Source organism: Podarcis liolepis (assembly GCF_965112155.1).
Source record: "Podarcis liolepis genome assembly, chromosome: 11".
Taxonomy (NCBI): domain Eukaryota; kingdom Metazoa; phylum Chordata; class Lepidosauria; order Squamata; family Lacertidae; genus Podarcis; species Podarcis liolepis.
Genome location: NC_139565.1, coordinates 49,200,264 through 49,213,074, shown reverse-complemented (window position 1 = coordinate 49,213,074; position 12,811 = coordinate 49,200,264). Strand labels below are relative to the sequence as shown.

The 12,811-nt window shown below is 46.4% G+C and overlaps 1 protein-coding gene across 1 annotated transcript in view; it reads right to left on the bottom strand.

Annotated features, from left to right (window-relative positions):
* Positions 1–2,249: 2,249 nt before the first annotated feature.
* The window catches only part of ADAMTS12 (ADAM metallopeptidase with thrombospondin type 1 motif 12), a 114,750-nt gene continuing 104,188 nt past the window's right edge, over positions 2,250–12,811 (bottom strand). The window contains exons 20-23 of the mRNA XM_083465688.1: positions 11,648–11,800; positions 9,218–9,391; positions 7,115–7,268; positions 2,250–3,531 (exon numbers count right to left, since the gene is read on the bottom strand). Coding sequence (XP_083321814.1) covers positions 3,371–3,531; positions 7,115–7,268; positions 9,218–9,391; positions 11,648–11,800 — 642 coding nt within the window. The 3' untranslated portion in view covers positions 2,250–3,370. The remainder of the gene's footprint in view (positions 3,532–7,114; positions 7,269–9,217; positions 9,392–11,647; positions 11,801–12,811) is intronic.

The window sequence follows — 12,811 nt, the reverse complement described above, 5'->3', positions numbered from 1 at the left end:
AAATCTTTTTTTTGTCATGGCTGTATTTGCTCCTTTAAAAAAAACAACAACAACAAAAATTGGCTTACCTTACAGGGTTTTTGGCAGCTAGGTAACACATGGTTTGAACCCTTGAAAGCACTCAGTGGCGTAGTGTGGGGGGGTGCAGGGGGGGCCGGCCGCACCGGGCGCAACATCTGGGGGGCGCACGCTCGCACTCGCAGCTCTCTGCCCCTACCTGGCTCACTCTCTCTCACTGCAGTGCTGGCTGTGCGAATCCGATCCGAGCCGCTGGGTCGCCGCCCACTGTGGAGGGGGTGGGTGCCAGGCGTGCGGTGCGGTGCGGAGAGCAAGGGACTATCTGGGGGAGGGACAGTGCAGCGGCAGCGCAGCGCTGAGCGCAGAAGAGAACCACACCAGACCAGACCAGGCAGCAGCAAGAAGAAGCTGGCAGCGGCGGCAGGTTAGGGGTTAGGGGGCGCAAATTACTTGCCTTGCCCCAGGTTAGGGGGCGCAAATTACTTGCCTTGCCCTGGGTGCTGACAACCCATGCTACGCCACTGAAAGCACTGCATGCCAGGCCAGGAGGCAGAGCCAGGAGGAAGAGGGACAAGGTGTGTGTGTATGTGTAAATGCAGAATGGGGAGAGGATGATCACCAATGGGTTAGAATCACAGAATCGTAGAACTGTAGAGTTGGCAGGGACCTGAAGCTTCATCTAGACCAACCCGTTGCAATTCAGGGATCTCAAATTGTGAGGGTCTGTTGCCAAGGGGAAGAGAATCAGCAGCTAGCGATGGGGAAGGGGAGAGGCAGGTACCTGTTCATTCCCTGCCCATGCCTTTCTGTTCAGTGATTTCGCTCCGTGTTTCAGCTCAGTTATTCCACTCAGTGAGTGTCCGAATCTGGCTGTGCTCTGATGTGCATACGATCCCACCTTCGTCGCCAGTATTAAGTAGTGGGTGGACATAGCAGACGACACAGATTTCTCCAAGTAGTTATTTATAAAGTAAGCTGGAACTGAACTCAACAGCAAACAGCTCAGCCGGCCTGCTTTTATAGGCAGCCGGCTGTCAACATTGTAACAACAACAACCCAGGGTTTCCCACCTTAATAACTGATGTGGACCTGGGTGAAAACTATATACAGTGGTACCTCGGGTTACATACGCTTCAGGTTACAGACTCCGCTCACCCAGAAATAGTATCTCGGGTTAAGAATTTTGCTTCAGGATGAGAACAGAAATCGGGCTCCGGCGGCGCGACGGCAGCAGGAGGCCCCATTTGCTAAAGTGGTGCTTCAGGTTAAGAACAGTTTCAGGTTAAGAATGGACCTCCAGAACGAATTAAGTACTTAACCCGAGGTACCACCGTACATGATACCCCTGGTGGCCAGGGTGAGAACTTCAATACAGTGGTAATGGGGCCTCCTGCTGCCGCTCCGCCGCTACTGCATAATTTCTGTTCTCATCCTGAAGCAAAGTTCTTAACCTGAGGTACTATTTCTGGGTTAGTGGAGTCTGTAACCTGAAGCATATGTAACCCGAGGTACCACTGTACACAACAGCCCCCTCTCATCTCACCAGTCCCACCAGCTCCTTCCAAGGAGGAGGAAGCGTGAGAGAATCTCTGTGTACTGAGAGGAAAGGAGGGGTGAGAACCCCACAGGGGGAAGGGCAATTCTCAGAGGTGCATCCTCTTGATCCACACAGGCAGCAGAAGGGACAGCAATTGGTAAGGCTGAGAGAGCTCCTGAGAGAACGCCCCTCCCTCAGCCCCTTTGGTATTTAGGGCTGAGACAGACAGAGAGGCACAAGGTCAAGGTCAGTTCAAATTTCCTAAAATTAGAGCACAGCTTGGCAGTCAAGGTAGTAGAAAACCTTGCATTGTGCAGCAAAGAACCAAAGCTTAGCTATGTGTACTGTCCAAAGTGCCTTGAGGTGCTAGGGTACCAAAGTTTTCTCTTGCTAAAAATGAATGGGGAAAGCCTCACTAGCTGCCACTCGATTCCTGGAGGACAGGACACTACATAAATGTGAAATATTATTATACAGATTTGTGTACCACCTTACTAGATAGCTTTAGGGAACCGGGTCTTCTCAACGCAGGAATGCACAAGAGCTCAACTCCACCGGCTGGCATCCATGCCTTCTCGTGACGGTGTCATTCGAAGTGGCCATCTATCTGCATCTTGTTTGAGCACATCTAACCTCGGTCTCACGCACACAGATGCCCTTTCATGCAGAAACCCAATTACAGCTCTTTCCAGCATCAAAGAAGCAGATATACTTTTTATTCTCACGAGGGGTTATGAAAAACATTCTGTACTTTACAAACTGAAGCCGCTTTAGAAAAATACATCACGTAACTCTCAAAAAAGCAATATGGCAGGCATTGCACAGCAGCGCCTTGCCCAAAGGATAATTTCCAGAGCAGGTGTAGATTTAGAAATACATCGGTCAGCCCATTCTACAGAAGTTTTTAGGCACCATGCAAGTTTTAGCACCGTGGTGGTATAAGAGCACCATATTTCAAGACCAAAACAAAAATTGCTCAAGTCCCTTAGAGGTATATGTGTCGATTAAGCTGCTGGACAGGTAACAAGAACATGACAAACCTCACCCTGGACAGGATTTCCAATGATCTCCAGGTAAGGTAGTTTTGTTTTGATGCCTTTATTTGCCAAACTTCCCTTTGAGGCTTAATCTCCCCACATGGAACTCCAGAATTAACAAGGTGGCAATTTATGTCAAATCACTGAGTTCATAGTTGAACTGTGAGCAAGATTATGATGACAACTCTTTAGCATCTTGGAGCACTTCCAGCATAGCGCCAAAAGCATTTTTTGGTGTGTGTTTTTAAAGAGAGGTGGGAAAAACAGAGGGAAAGAGGCCGGAAAAGGGAAATAAACAGTGAAGATGAAAAGCAGACAGACAGTACAATAAGTGAACCCGAAGTTGCAAATCTTTGGATTTGGAGACTGTTCAAATCCACTGCATTATAGTTCCATGGTGGGAGTGGCAGTGTAGCTCTCTAGCAGGAGTGGGGAGGCTGTGGCCCTTCAGGCAGTTGTGGCTCATCTGCTGGGGCAGAGTTACAGTGCTAGCATCCTGGTGCCTGCACAGCCCTGCCCTCTTTGCTGCCATGTCCCTCTCCCACTTGGTAAGCCACAGTGCCACCACTGCTGGGAAGCTAGCATTGCAGCTCCACCCCACTAGGCTTTGGCTTTTCGGCTTTGGACTACAACTCCCATCAGTCCTGACCTTTGGCCATGCTGGCTGGGGCAGGCGCCCAGCGGCCTCTGGGATGCTACAGCTTCCCTACACCCTGTTGGATCACGTTCTTCCGTTTCACATTCTGATTTAGCAGTCCTAGTTCTCAGCCATGCAGTTTCAGGCATGGGTCGCTTTTCGAGGTCCTGTTGCGTTAGCATCCCCAGGTATCTTGCAAGTAGCGCAGCACTGATTCCTCACTGAAGGCATGGAACATTTCCCAAGATCCCTCACTTTCTCGCAGAAATTCGCCGACAGCCTGTCCTTGCCGCAAGGCAAACCTGTAGTGAAGAAACACACCCACACACATTTGTAAAAGGAAACAGCAGTAGCTTTTGGTGCCTACAGAGTTAGGATAACATCATAGGACATCAGAGAGAGGCAGAAGGAAAGAAATTGACAGCATAACCATATGTTTGCTTGCTTGGAAGTAAGTCTCATAGTGTTCACTGGGGTTTCTCGTCCTAGGAAGTGTGCTTAGGGTTGCAGTCTAAGCGTGCTGTTAATTACTGAAAGCACTGGTGGTGAACTTGTGCTGCTCTATTATTTTTATTTTTTATTGAATTTATATACCGCCCTATACACAGGGGTCTCAGGGCAGTTCACAGAATAAGATCAAGATATAAAACCACAAAATATTTAATAAAAAGAAAAATAGCAACCCAATACAATCCCCCCCAAATAACACACATTTTAAAAGGGCGTAGGATGTAAATTGGATCAACCAAAGGCCTGATTAAAGAGGAATGTTTTGTCTGGCACCTAAAGGTGTATAATGAAGGTTCCAGGCGAACTTCCCTGGGGAGATCATTCCACAGACGGGGAGCCACTGCAGAGAAGGCCCGTTCTCATGTTGCCACCCTGCAAACCTCTCTAGACGTTGCCAGACTCCCATCAGCTCTAGCTAGCATGGCAACAGTTAGGGATGAAGGGATCTGTCATCCAACATTATTTGGAGAGCTGCAGGCTCCCCATCCCTGCCCTGACCAAAGTTTTAGTCACTGACTATAGTGATTGGGTGGGTCAGGGCTGTTGCTCAGTGGTTGTTGTTTAGTCGTTTAGTCGTGTCCGCCTCTTTGTGACCCCATGGACCAGAGCTCAGTGGTAGAGCATCTGTTTTGTACACTTTTGCACACAGAACGTCCTAAGTTCAATCCTCGGCTCACCTTTCCCCCTCTCTTTCCAGGCATAGGTTTGTACTTCAAAACTCCGGGTCCAAGCTCTCTCTCTCTCTCTCTCTCTCTCTCTCTCTGTCTGTGTGTGTGCCCCTGAGCTTTCCCAATGGCAACCTGCTCTTTACCGCTCAATCAGAAAGAACGTCAATTCAGGTCAATTCAGTGGATTGCTGTTTGCTCCAATTCAGCTTTAAAGAGTGGGTTTTTGTGGGGGAAGCTCTGGAGGGGACGGGGGGAAGGATGCTCAGACATTGAGCTTCAAAGCATGGATTGTGCCTGGGAAAAGCGGCTGAAAGGTAAGGGTGACTACCTAAGCCCTGAGTATAAGACAGCTTCATATGTTCACATAGTCAAGTTCATAGAGTCCACACAAGAAATAAACATGAAATAGTGCAATGGTGGAAGAATTCAACATCCTTCATATCTTTTATTTTTTACTATGGATGAGATGATTTCTCATATACCATTTCCTTCTGGGTTCCGTGGTTCACTCTGCCAGCCTTCCTGAATTCTGGTTTAACCACAGGCTTCCTCAAACCCAGCCCTCCAGATGTTTTTGGCCTACAACTCCCATGATCCCTAGCTAGCAGGACCAGTAGTCAGGGATGATGGGAATTGTAGTCTCAAAACATCTGGAGGGCCGAGTTTGAGGAAGCCTGCACTAGGATAATTTCTGCAATCATCTACCAGAACTGGAACTGAAGGTTGCTGCAGCTTTTCAGCTTCTGCATTTGTGTGCATCCTCTCTCTGTGCTACTTAGGCACCTGTGTGCTTTGCTAGAACAATGCAAAAAGGTAATCTTGATGAGACTGTATGAATGACAGCATCAACATTCTTTTTGTGTGGTGTTTTACCAATTTGCACATGTGTTCTATGGGGGGGGGACACGAAGCACCCCACCCCCCACAGAATTGTGACACAATTATGTGTGCCATAAAACCAAGTGTGCTTCTTTTTGTAGAGTTTACTTTGGTAAGGCATTGCATAAGGAAAAAGAAGCAAGAGCCTTAGTCATCAGATGTAGAAAAATGAGGGAGATCAACATATGGACTTACGTATATCCCACATATCTAAAAATACAATAAGTATGGAGCATATATCAGCATTATCTGAGCATTCATGCATACCATATGCCTATACAAAAATGAGCAATATATTCCAGAAAGTCATTGCAGAGTTTTTCTTGACTTCTTCCCTTCTGCATGTTTGCCCTGATCCAACTCTAGGAAGTTGCCTCACACTAAGCCTACCTCTACCTCTAGCCTTATCTAAACCAGGGTTTTTCAAACTAGGTTCTCCAGCTGTTTTTGGACTACAATTCCCATCATCCCTGACCACTGGTCCTGGTAGCTAGGGATGATGGGAGTTGTAGTCCAACAACAGCCGGGGACCCCAGTTTGGGAAACCCTGGTCTAAACTCCAGGGTTTCAGCCAGGAGTTTTTCTCAGCCCCACCGGAAGAAAACAGGGCTTGAACTAAGGACCTTCCACATAAAGATCATGTATTCTGCCACTCAGCTAAGGCACGCTTCTCCTGGAAGACTTGCATTCCTGTCTGACTAGTTCAGGGGTCTGCAACCCGCGGCTCCGGAGCCGCATGTGGCTCTTTTACACCTTTGCTGCGGCTCTGGGGTGGATACTAGCGAGGGGAGGAGGCGCATTGTGCGCCCCAACACTCCCCACTGTGGCGGGCGCTGTACTGGCTGTGACGTCGCATGGGGGCGGTGCGTGCGTTAGTCACGCACCGTCCCGACGTCACCTTTCCACCCGCCCGCCCGCTACATTGTAAGTGGCATGTACGCTGGTCACTGTTTTGAAGGGGAGTGAAGAACACACACACACAAAAAGGTAACTTGTTAATTTAACATTTATTTCTATGAGGAAGAGTAATTCTGTGGGGTCAAACAAAGAAATAATAAAAAAGTGAGAAAAAAGTTATTTTTATAATGACGAGTTTTGCGGATCCCAGTTTTTTTCCCCTTCGGAAACGGGTCCAAGTGGCTCTTTTTGTCTTAAAGGTTGCAGACCCCTGGACTAGTTGTATCAGATGGTGGATAGAAGATTCACAGTCATGTTATGCATGCATCCACTAAAAGCATTGGGCTGCAGACAGATAACATTTCCACCCAGTCAAATGTGCCGATGAATACCTGATTCACGCCTGCAGTTTTTTTTTATCCAGAAAACCATGCATCTGAAGAATCCTGCTTTGGTTCATGAACTGTGATGATCATGCTTGCTAGTCTAATGACGAGCCCCTTAATAGCCAGATTCAGGAACATCTTTGAAGTTACAGTAAAAAGTGATTTTTGTGTCCCCCCCCCACCCCCCGTTTTCAGTAAGAACACCATCATTCCACAGCTCTAATTATTATTCCTCATTAGTCTGTAGCATGACCCTAAGACCTGTGTCAGTGCCACAACAGAGCAATGGCAGGCATTTAAATTTCAAATCAGTTTTGGTCTGGAGACAAGGGGACAGCCCTTCTGCGCCCTGCTGAACCTCTCTTGGGAATTGAAACTGATATACGGTCGGCGTGCACCTAGCTATTGTTCAGTGGTGTTGACCCAGGTCTTAAGATGCAGCCCTCGAGAAATTTGTCAGCTAAACAGGGACTGAGCAATTGAAGCAGCAGCTGGTTGTGTGGAAGGCGGCTCCTTTGTATTTCTTGCTGTTGAGAGACACCCACCTCTGCTACCAACGCATTCTCGCAGGTTGCATTTCCGAGAACCCACAGGCTTGGATTTCTGTTCACAGAGGCTCTGGGCATGAGCGGTGCTGTCTTCCACGTTGACACACTTCACCACTCTTTGCTGAATGCCTCCTCCGCATGAAACAGAACACTGGAAGACATTTTGCATTACTGTGGTGGTTGTTATTTTACCATGAGGTCCCAGGGGAGGTTGCAAACAATAAATGTACCATTATTATTTTATTTGTTCAATTTATATTTATCAAAAGATCCCCGGGCAGTGTACATCTTTAAGAACACATCTTACAGAGAGGACTTCCAGTTTTTATATCAGGATCATATTTCCAAAAGATAAACTCCCTGCTTAGGAAATGCCTTTGGCGCTCAACAACACCGAGAATATCCTTGCTGAGAATGCAGTTACAAATTTAAAATGGCGGTTTCAGAATTCCAAACTTGGAACTATATCATTATGCTTATTTACTGTCATGTATTAAATACTGGAAACTCACTGTGGGTAATAATTTTCTGATGTGGGCACCTTAGAATATGCCTATACAGCAGCTTTGGTGGGCTGGACAATACTAGGATCAAAATACTTGAAATCTCAGGTGACTCTAGAAACAACTAAGTCAGTTAGGAAGATATGGAACATATTGTCTAATAAAAATAAATTTGACTCCTACTCGCATGCCAAACTCACCTTGTAGGGAAATCCTATACTGTATTAAAAATTACTTAAAGGATGGTAATATGGAAAAAGTGGATGGGAGCAAGTGTTTTGACTCTGAACCAATTGAAAGGTGAGGAAGATGAGTTTTACAGATATGCTGTTTTAAGACAAAAATATCATCTATTAAATGGGGCCCAGTGGCAGTTATACAACCTTAAAATATTAATGACCTCCCTTCTTCTCTTTCTGTGGTTCATTTTACACAGCATAAATTCCTGCAGCTTTTATATAATCTAAACCATTCAGTAATCCATTATTACTTCCATCAAAACTTACTTATACTGTTGAATTTATCTTAATGCTGCCAGTGTTTTCAAGTGTACACAATTTCCCACCATATATTCAATAAACATATTCCAATCTGCTTTAAATTAATGTTCTTCTTGTTCTCTTGTTCTACACATCAGATCTGCAAACTGCGCATATTCCATCAGTTTAAGTTGCCTACAAAAAAATACTGGCATGCAAAAAGAAATTACTGGTCTGCTAAGAGGCCAGTTGTCTGCATTTCTGCATTGGATGTGGAGGAAGGAAGGCGCCTTCTTCATTTGGGGGGGGGGGAGCAAGCTGGGAGGGGCAAAACGATCCATCGTGCCCCATTCACTGTCATGATCATTTCTTTCTCAGTGTTGGGGTATGAAGTTGTGCATGCTAAATTTCTCTTTTCAAACAGTACAGGCCCTTTTTCATCCAGCCAGCCTTCCAAATCTGGTGGGCTCTTTTCATCTCTCCTGTCTCTTATATAAGCGTGGTGGTTTTAAAAGGTTGGTGGCAATACCACTGGTGCCACGCAGGCCTGGGGTTGATGGGTTGTTGAGCTGTTGGGGGTGGCAGCTCTGGATAACTCAAGCTGTGGCTCAGGCAGCTATAGGTCAAAAATGAGCTGGCTGCCCCAAGAGCACTCCTGTCTTCCACTGCCTCCTGCAGTTTGGTCCAACTCATGTTAGTAGCTTTGAGAACACTGTCCAACCATCTCGTCCTCTGTCGTCCCCTTCTCCTTGTGCCCTTAATCTTTCCCAACATCAGGGTCTTTTCCAGGGAGTCTTCTCTTCTCATGAGGTGGCCAAAGTATTGGAGCCTCGGCTTCAGGATCTGTCCTTCCAGTGACCACTCAGGGCTGATTTCCTTCAGAATGGATAGCTTTGATCTTCTTGCAGTCCATGGGACTCTCAAGAGTCTCCTCCAGCACCATTATTCAAAAGCATCAATTCTTCGGGAATCAGCCTTCTTTATGGTCCAGCTCTCACTTCCATACATCACTACTGGGAAAACCATAGCTTTAACTATATGGACCTTTGTCGGCAATGTGGTGGCCCTAATTAGCAGTTAATAACTCAGCCTAATAGCTTGCCGTAGAGGCAACCTACCTCCTTCCAGGGCTCCACCCGCCACTCGAAGCAGGGCTCTGTGTTACAGCTGATGTTTAACTGTGGCTTGCGTCCTGCAAACTGGCAGTGAAACGGCCTCAGGGTTCTGTTGCTACGAATATCGAGGCAAAGGACACTGCGGGTCTTGAAACCGCCTCCGCAGCTGGAGGAGCACTGCAGAAAGACGGACAAGAAGGAGATGGTCTCTGCAGTGTCAGAGAGCCCTGGCAGGGATCTGCGGGCAACTGCTCTACAGGCCTAGTGTGATGGAGGAAGTCCAGGGAAACCTAGGTCCAAATCCAGTAGCAATTGTTCTGCTTTCCTGGTTTCCCAATGCTGGGGTCGCTGCTGCTTACCGACAGGGTGAAGTAGCAGAGAGGGCAGCGCAGTGCTGGCACAATGGTGGGCACATCTCAATAACAGGCAGTGTCAGGAAGCCAGGTAAGCAGTGCAGCCCTTCCCATGAGAAATATTAAAAATCCCCAATTGGCATGAAGTCAGTGGCGTAGCGTGGGTTGTCAGCACCCGGGGCAAGGCAAGTAATTTGCGCCCCCTCTGCCCTAGGGGCAGAGAGCTGCGAGTGCGAGCGCCCCCCCCAGATGTTGCACCCGGTGCGGCCGGCCCCCCCTGCACCCCCACACTACGCCACTGCATGAAGTTGCATGAAGTTACCCAAGTGAACTTGGGCCAGTTACCTTCTCGCAGGCTGCTGCCGGACAGGCAGCTTCTAGGAATATCCAGCCATTGCTCTTCTACTGTAAGCTACAAGGGAATATGCAATGGGTTTCCCACACTATCAGGAGTAATGTAAAGATAAAGGACCCCAGACCATTAAGTCTGTTCAAAGATGACTATGGGGTTGTGGTGCTCATGTCGCTTTCAGGCCGAGGGAGCCGGCGTTTGTCCACAGACAGCTTTCCGGGTTATGTGGCCAGCATGACTAAACTGCCTCCGGCAGTTATTATCACAAACGTGACGGAAACCAGAGCGCATGGAAACGTTGTTTACCTTCCCGCCGCAGCGGCACCTATTTATCTTTTTGCACTGCTGATAATAAACATCCCTAAAATAAAACAATAAACGTCCATAAAAACGGCAAAAGTACCGTATTTTTTGTCTATAAAATGCCCCCATGTATAGAATGGCCTCTATTTTTTGAGCCCAAAATTAAGAAATAAATATTTTAAATATGCCGTGTATAAGACGACCCTCAATTTCAAACTTTAAAAAAATGAGGAAAAACATAGTCTTATACACAGAAAAATACTGTAGTTTCTTCCCCCAATAGGTTTTATCTTAAACAATTGCAGACGCAATAGACTACGATTGCAGTAGTCATTGTCTCACCACCCTGTTCATTGTTTTATTATTTCATATGAAAGGCAACTTCCTCTAAAAAAATGTTCTGGGCAATATCTCTCTTCCCATTGGATTTTTATCCAGCCCCCACCTCTGTGAGACTGAAAAAGGAAAATATGATACTGGGCCCAAAACTTAGATCAAGGACCGAGGAAGGGAAACTTTTCAGTTCTTTCAACAACACTGATCCTGCCTCAGAAAGTAGACTACCTAAGTTTCCACACTTAATATTCCTGGCTTGTCATAATCAGATAGTGCCTTTGACCAGCTTCCTGGAATAATAATAATAAGCAATGTTTTATGATGAGAAAAACAGCTGCAATTTGAATAATCAAGAAAATTGTATTTTATTTTTTTTTAAAAAATTTGACTCATAAGAAAGTGAGTCCATTTTAAAATAATTGGTATGATGGGGGCTGCTGTTACAGAAAAGCATCTGTATCAAAATTAGATGCGTAATTGGATTCATGATCCTGACCTGCAATCTTTTTTGATTAAGCTTCCCTTTCCACTTTCTTCCTTAATGATTCCAGTTACAGATAGGTAGCCGTGTTGGTCTGCCATAGTCAAAATAAAAAAATTCCTTCCAGTAGCACCTTAAAGACCAACTAAGTTAGTTCTTGGTATGAGCTTTCGTGTGCATGCACACTTCTTCAGATACACTTCTTCAGATACAGATATACTTCTTCAGGTGTATCTGAAGAAGTGTGCATGCACACGAAAGCTCATACCAAGAACTAACTTAGTTGGTCTTTAAGGTGCTACTGGAAGGAATTTTTTTATTTTTCCTTAATGATATAAGCATCAGTCACGTTGGCCCCGAAAAGCTGGGATTTGTCTGGGATAAAGCAAGGCTGCAATATGGATTTGCACAAAATTATTTGCTGGTTTTTGGTAACACTTTTAGGAAAGAGCACCACACAACCAGGCACTTTTCAGCAATTTCGGTTCTCTGAATGAGAGTTTCCCACCTTGAAGCCCCTTCCAGTTCTAAAAGCCAGATTAGCTAACATCATAATAATTTTCAAAGACCCTGGAAACTGGAAAGACTCGTTTCCAAAGCCCCATTACTTTGCTCCAGTCCTCTGCTTTCCACTGGGCACACGGGCGGACGTAACACCTCCTTGCCGGATCAGGCTTTCTCATGTGCCGGCAATCGGAGTCATTCTTGGTGTTGCATTCCACCACTCTCCAAAAAGCCCCCACACCACACGTGGTGGAGCACTGCAAAAACAAAACAGAAATAAAGGGCTTTTGAGACTTGATATTTTTAATCGCATTGCTAAGATGCAAATCTAGCAAGATAAAAAAATTCCTTCCAGTAGCACCTTCGAGACCAACTAAGCTTGTTATTGGTATGAGCTTTTGTGTGATCATACCAATAACAAACTTAGTTGGTCTCTAAGGCGCTACTGGAAGGATTTTTAAAATTTTGTTTCGACTAGAGCAGACCAGGGACATGGGTGGTGCTGTGGGTTAAACCACGGAGCCTAGGACTTGCTGATCAGAAGGTCAGCGGTTCGAATCCCCGCGATGGGGTGAGCTCCCGTTGCTCGGTCCCTGCTCCTGCCCACCTAGCAGTTCGAAAGCACATCAAAGTGCAAGTAGATAAATAGGTACCACTGCGGCGGGAAGGTAAACGGCGTTTCCATGCGCTGCTCTGGTTCGCCAGAAGCGGCTTAGTCATGCTGGCCACATGACCCAGAAGCTGTACGCCGCCTCCCTCGGCCAGTAAAGCAAGATGAGCGCCGCAACCCAAGAGTCGGTCACGACTGGACCTAACGGTCAGGGGTCCCTTTACCTTTACCTTTAGAGCAGACTAACACGGCTACCTACCTGTAACTAGGCAAATCTAGCACTTCATCTGGAGCCCAGGAAAGCAGAGAGCAAATGGGAAAAGAAGCTCATTTCATCACACTCCCCAGCTGCTTATGGCACATACCACAAAACAAAATACATAGCTAAAAGCTGGTAGCCAAAGAATTGGCTGGCTGGTGCAAAACAGTCAATATGAGAAAAATTGCAGGTGAGCGATCACAGCTCCCATCAAGCATGGCCAGTGGCTAGGGATCATGGGAGTTGTAGTTCAGCAACAGCAGAAGGGCAAAGGGTTCCCCACACCTGAAATAGAGCAACTCATTTATGCCTCGGGATTTAATTGCTACTGTATGAAACCACGGCCTCCTCACATTTCTATCAGTTCAACCACACCTTGAATGAATGATAAAATGGGCC